Source organism: Mus caroli, chromosome 1 (genome assembly GCF_900094665.2).
Source record: "Mus caroli chromosome 1, CAROLI_EIJ_v1.1, whole genome shotgun sequence".
Classification (NCBI taxonomy): Eukaryota; Metazoa; Chordata; class Mammalia; order Rodentia; family Muridae; genus Mus; species Mus caroli.
In genome coordinates this window covers 47,140,472-47,145,942 of record NC_034570.1, presented here as the reverse complement: position 1 = coordinate 47,145,942, position 5,471 = coordinate 47,140,472, and the positions used below count along the sequence as shown (strand labels likewise).

The following is a 5,471-nucleotide window of genomic DNA, read 5'->3' as shown; positions in this document are numbered from 1 at the left end:
GAGGGGAAGGGAAAGGGGGAAGGGAAGGGAAAGGAGGGAGGGAAAGGGGGGAAGGAAAAGGGGGAAGGGGAAAGGGGGAAGGGGAAAGGGGAAGGGAAGGGAAGAAGGGAAAGGAGAAGGGAAGGGAAGAAGGGAAAGGGGAAGGGAAGAAGGGAAAAGGAAAGGGAAGGGAGAAAAGAAAAGGAAGAAAAGAAAAGAGAAAAAAGAAAAAGAATAGAAAAGAAAAAACAAACAACAAACTAAGCCAAACAAAACGTACCAAAAATCCCAATAGCCACCACAATGTTATCTTCTATGAAGATTTAAAGTCTAGCTGTTCTCTGGAGACTATGAGAAGAGAATTGCTCTGACCACCCCTGTAGTGCAGGTTTTTTGGTTCAGGATTGAAAAGTTACAATGACTCCATTCTTCAAATGGATTCTTTTTTTTTTTTTTCCCCTGTACCAAATTAGACTCATCCAAGCTGTTTTGTTTTGTTTTGCTTTGTTTTTCATACCAGTAACAAAGCCCTTGAAATTAAACAAAAGCAAACCCCTTTTACCTTAATATACGATTTGGATAAAAATGTAGAAAACAAACTCAGCTTTTTATTTGTAGTTAAAATCCTTTGTCTGTAAGCACTGAAAACCATACATGTGACTACTGTAAATGTGAAGTACAAAAACACTAATAGAGAAGATGAAATTAAAATTTTCCTTGAAGATAGCATTGTGCTAACAGAAATGTACAGAAATGAGTTTTTACAAGGAAGCATGCCTGTGTAGCTAGCACCCAGGTCCAGAAGGACAGCATAATCAGCCAGTGCCCTTTGCAGCCCCTCCCTCCCACAAGGCAGCCTCTGTCCACCTTGCAGCTCCAGGAGCAGATTTGCCTGTTTTAGAGGCTTAAATAAATAGACCCAGTGAATGTGTTCTCTGGGGCTGGCATTTTGCACTCAACCCCTTATTCCTGGAACTCATGAGGATCATTGTGTGTAATGCAGCTTTCATTTTTAAATGTGCACTTATTGTTAGGGAAGACTAATTAAAATCTAAGTCTTCTCCTAACCGAGGCATCCTCTCCAGAAAGGCATTAGAGGGAGAAAGCAATTTGAAAACTGAATAAGCATTAAACCAGAGTGTGCTATGCATCATAGGCAATCTGCAGGGAGATTGCAAGGAACATAGTGGTTTCACCCATTATAATAAGCAAGCATAGAGTCACGAGTAGTTCATCCTCACTCTGCCTGCTAATGGAGGGGACCATCTGTGTTAGCAAATTAACTTTAGTAAGAGGAAACACAAATTTTCACACCTCCATAGGAGGAGATGACTTTGAACCATAAAGCAAGGAGCCTGGTGAAGTCAGGGCAACTGTTCTTCCACAGGCACTGGGTTTATGCTTCAAAGCAATGTTTTCCAGGACGTTGGCAGACATTTGAGATATTCCTGGGTCTTAAAGCAGGTCCTGACTATGTTTTGAAGTGATTTTTTTAAGAATATACATTTCTAAATATTATATATTCTAAGTAATATACATTTCTCTATAATATACATTCAGTAGGTAACAACACTTGCCTTGCAATCCTGGCATGAGTTCCATCCCCAGACTCATGGTGAATGGAGAAGCAACTCCTGAAAGTCATCCTCTGTCCTCCACAGGTGCACCGTGGCATGTGTGCACCCATACCTAACACACACATACACACACACACACATACATCAATGAAAATAAAATAAGATTTTAAAAGCATCAGAGAGTAGAAAATACTTAGAAAATTATAAGTTCCTTAATTTGGGGCTCTAAGAAAAGAGAGGTAAGGGGTGGACTCTCCCTTTATTTTCAACAGGAGAAAGAAGCCCTTCCACTTACTTTTTAAACATTTGTTTGGCCTGACACAGAACCTAAAACAATTGTTCCTTTCTGCTGTTGGGAATATGGGCTTCCAGTCTAGGGCCACAGTGGATGTGTGCTGCCTGCGAGCATCTCCATGCATGGCTCTTGGTGCCGATTCATGCACACTTGTGGTGGATCGAATGGGATGCAACTGATGGGGCAAGCATTCGTGTGTACGCTCTTGTTATACCAAGAACCTTCTAGACAGCCCTTTTCATCACCCTCCCTCCCCCCCAGCAAAATAAGAGTTCCAATTGAAAAACTAACTGCTGACCAAAGATTAAAGAGAGAACAAATTCTCATAGAAATGATTTGTGATCTCCCAGTTATTGATAAACATGGTATTAGTAGGAGTTTAGCAGATATTAGACTCAGCTATCCCCCAAAGTACAGGAAGCATGGGACTGCTCACACAAGCCTGCCTACTAAAGATGGTTATTACTCTATTATTCCTTCTTGTTCCTCTTACTCAAGTATATAGATGGACTCCATATTTGTCTTTTGATGGCTGTGCTTCATTTAAGAGTGTCACCAAAAATAATGTATCATGAACATTGTGTCAGACACTGTGAAATTGCCATAATAAAGTGTTATTTATTGAAGTTTATGAAGTAGTGTTTATGTAGGAAATACTAAAATAACTGTAGGAAAAAACAGAAACAAACAAACAAAAACAGGAAATGCAGAAAAAAAGATCTAAGTAGTGTATTATTTTATTAAAGGGAACAAACCGCAACATTTTTAAAATAAAGTGTGCATATGTAAATGTACACACATGTGCAGTCATATTTGTACACAGAGTATTTTTGTGTCCCTGTTACTTCTATCAATATTCTTCTATAACACAATTTTTAGAAGCTGTTCAATAGACCATATTGTGGATATAATCTGGTAAGACTTGGAAGTATTATAAATATCTGCACTGTTAACTGTCTTCCTCATTTAAGTCCCTTTCCTATAAGTTTATTTAAATATAAAACTCCACTAGAGAAACTTGAATTGTCTCATATCATTATACTACTTACCAACATTTGTAGTTGCTTATATTACAAATGCTAATTATGCACACACACACACACACACACACATCCAAAATACTGTTTACACAAGAAGGTCTACATGTAACTTCTGGGAACCTGCTCCCAGTTGGCTCTGGTCAGTAAATAAAAATGCCAACAGCCAATATCTGGGGAGCACAGACAGAGGTAGGATCTTAGGATTTCCTGGGCTTGGGACCAGGAGGAAATCCACCATGTGGGAAGGGTGTGGAGGAGAGGAGAGAAGCTGTGTCCAAGAAGAATGCAGGACATTCTTGCTAGCCTCCATGGGAAGGAGCCCGGAGAACCCAGCCCAGAGACCTGCTCAATTGTGCTCAGAGCAGCCAAATTAGAACATAGAATTAGTAAGAAATAACTACAGATAAAACCCGTGGATGTTTGGCAATGGCCCAGCTATTGTGCTGTTTAAGGCCTGTTAAAGTGAAGGCTGTGAGTGTGTCTTTCAGTCGAGAACAGAAAGCACTGAGGCGGGTGATGAACCACGTCCCTGGGATTTATTAAATTTTTCTATAAACACTGAATAATTTTTAGTCTTTTACTCCCACTGAAGTATATCTTAAAATATAGTATTTCAATCTTTATCACTAGTGAGAGTGAATTTGAGCTTGGAAGGATAAGGATAGGGAAAGCTGGGGGTGGGGGTGGGGTGGGGTATTCTGGAAGGACAGCAGAGGGACAGGAATGGCAGCACAGCCAATGGCTGCCTAAGACCCTTTCCCCTCCCAGCTACAACCTACATTTTCTAGAATTTCACTAGAAACCCTGTTTACAAAGACATGTGCTAAACTACGTGTATACCAGCAGTGGTGCCTGGTTTTACCTTGTCAGATTATCCCGATCATGGCATCTTTTGAGCCACCTCAAGGATCTCTCATAGTAAGAGAAAGAGAAAGAAACAAAAACAACAAACTTTGTTAGTAACTGTGCTGGCTAGTCTTAGGTCAACTTGACACACAAACTGAGTTCTCTGAAATGAGAGAACCTCAATTGAGAAAAAGCCTTCATTAGATCTGGCTGTAAGGCATTTTCTTAATTAGTTATTGGGAGGGATAGAATGCTTATTGTAAATCTAAACTTCAGCTCTATTTCAAGGACTTCTGTCTCACTCCATTGTTTCTCAGCTAAAAATAAGATGTGTCCTTTTGCTGTCATTCTCTGATAGCAGTGCTGGTGTGGGAGAAAATAGTTAAGGAAATAAACAAGAGGAAAAATGAAAAGCAAAACAAAACACCAATTACAATGAGTCCAAGCCAAGGACAGTAGTATGAAAATAGCTAAACTCTTGTCACAGATGGGTAGATATTTTTTCCCTTACTGCATTAAGAAACACCAGTATAAATTTGGTCACTAATAAACTATGTTGCTTTTTCTCTCAGATAATTGGTCTACTTAGAAGGTTTGAGCCATTAGTCTATGTCCCTACAAATGTCTATTTTTTAGGTCTATACAAGTATTTTTTGTTGACATAGGTTAAAAATCATAATTTTTTGTGTCTATGCAATAAATAATTTAAATTTTTTATTTCAATGATTATTTCATGAAATACTTATATTAAAATGAAAGAAGCATCATATTGACATTGGGAATTATTGTGGATATAGCGCACATACATTACCACAGTTATTCATATGTCCTTGTTTTCTCTCTGTGAAATGTAGTTTCATAAAGAGAAATGTAGTTTAATCAAATCTACTAGTTTTTTTTTTGGCTCTGATAGATTCATGTTCAGTGTAGCATAGCACTAGGCTTTCCATTAATTTAATACAAGGTATTAGTTTTATTCATTTAATATAGTATAAAGTATTTTTAAGTATTTACTTTGTAAAGAGGTCAAATTTTGCCCACTAATGCAATACTTCATAGTTAAAAAGTTTGTAATTTTTATAATGGATTGGTTTTCTGTAAATGAAAACTATAAAGAAAAACATCAGTCAACAGGAAAATACAATTCTATTCAAATGCTTCTAACTTGTCTAGCTCTCAAACTAGCAACTCAAGGAGTAAAGATCTTTGATTGTTTGGGTGAGAACTGAAAGAAATAGTTTGAATGTAGGTCTAGCAGTCTGTAGGGCAATCTTAGCATCCCCTGCTTCTGATCCTGTTTGTGTTTGTCTATCTCTCCCTGTGACTGCCCTTAGGCTTCAGATTCTCAGAGATCACTTCACCTACTCACTCTATGTCAACATCTGCCGCTCNCTCTTCGAAAAGGACAAGTTGCTGTTTTCATTTTGTCTCACTGTGAATCTGCTGATACATGACAACGCGGTCAGTAAGGGTTCAGTCTATAGGATTACAGATGCTGTAGTTACTGGGAGAGGGTTTGTGGTATATACCAAGATACTATACCAGTGTCAACGATTCTCCAAGTCTCCATAACACAACTCAAAAGTTATCTCGGGAGGATCACAGCTCTAGGCCCAGTTGTATTACCTGTTAGAGGAGGAGATAATAGTAAGTCATTTTCTAGTCTTTGTGGCAGATTAGAATATCATGTCTCTCCCAGGTCAGAGGTAGAAATAGGATTCTTATAATCAGGAG

At 38.5% G+C, this 5,471-nt stretch overlaps 1 protein-coding gene across 1 annotated transcript in view; it reads left to right on the top strand.

Moving 5' to 3' along the window:
• The window catches only part of LOC110295232 (dynein heavy chain 7, axonemal-like), a 151,034-nt gene that overhangs the window by 82,405 nt on the left and 63,158 nt on the right, over nt 1–5,471 (top strand). Inside the window, exon 13 of the mRNA XM_029475280.1 lies at nt 5,072–5,198. Within this exon, the coding sequence (XP_029331140.1) occupies nt 5,072–5,198 (127 nt within the window). The remainder of the gene's footprint in view (nt 1–5,071; nt 5,199–5,471) is intronic.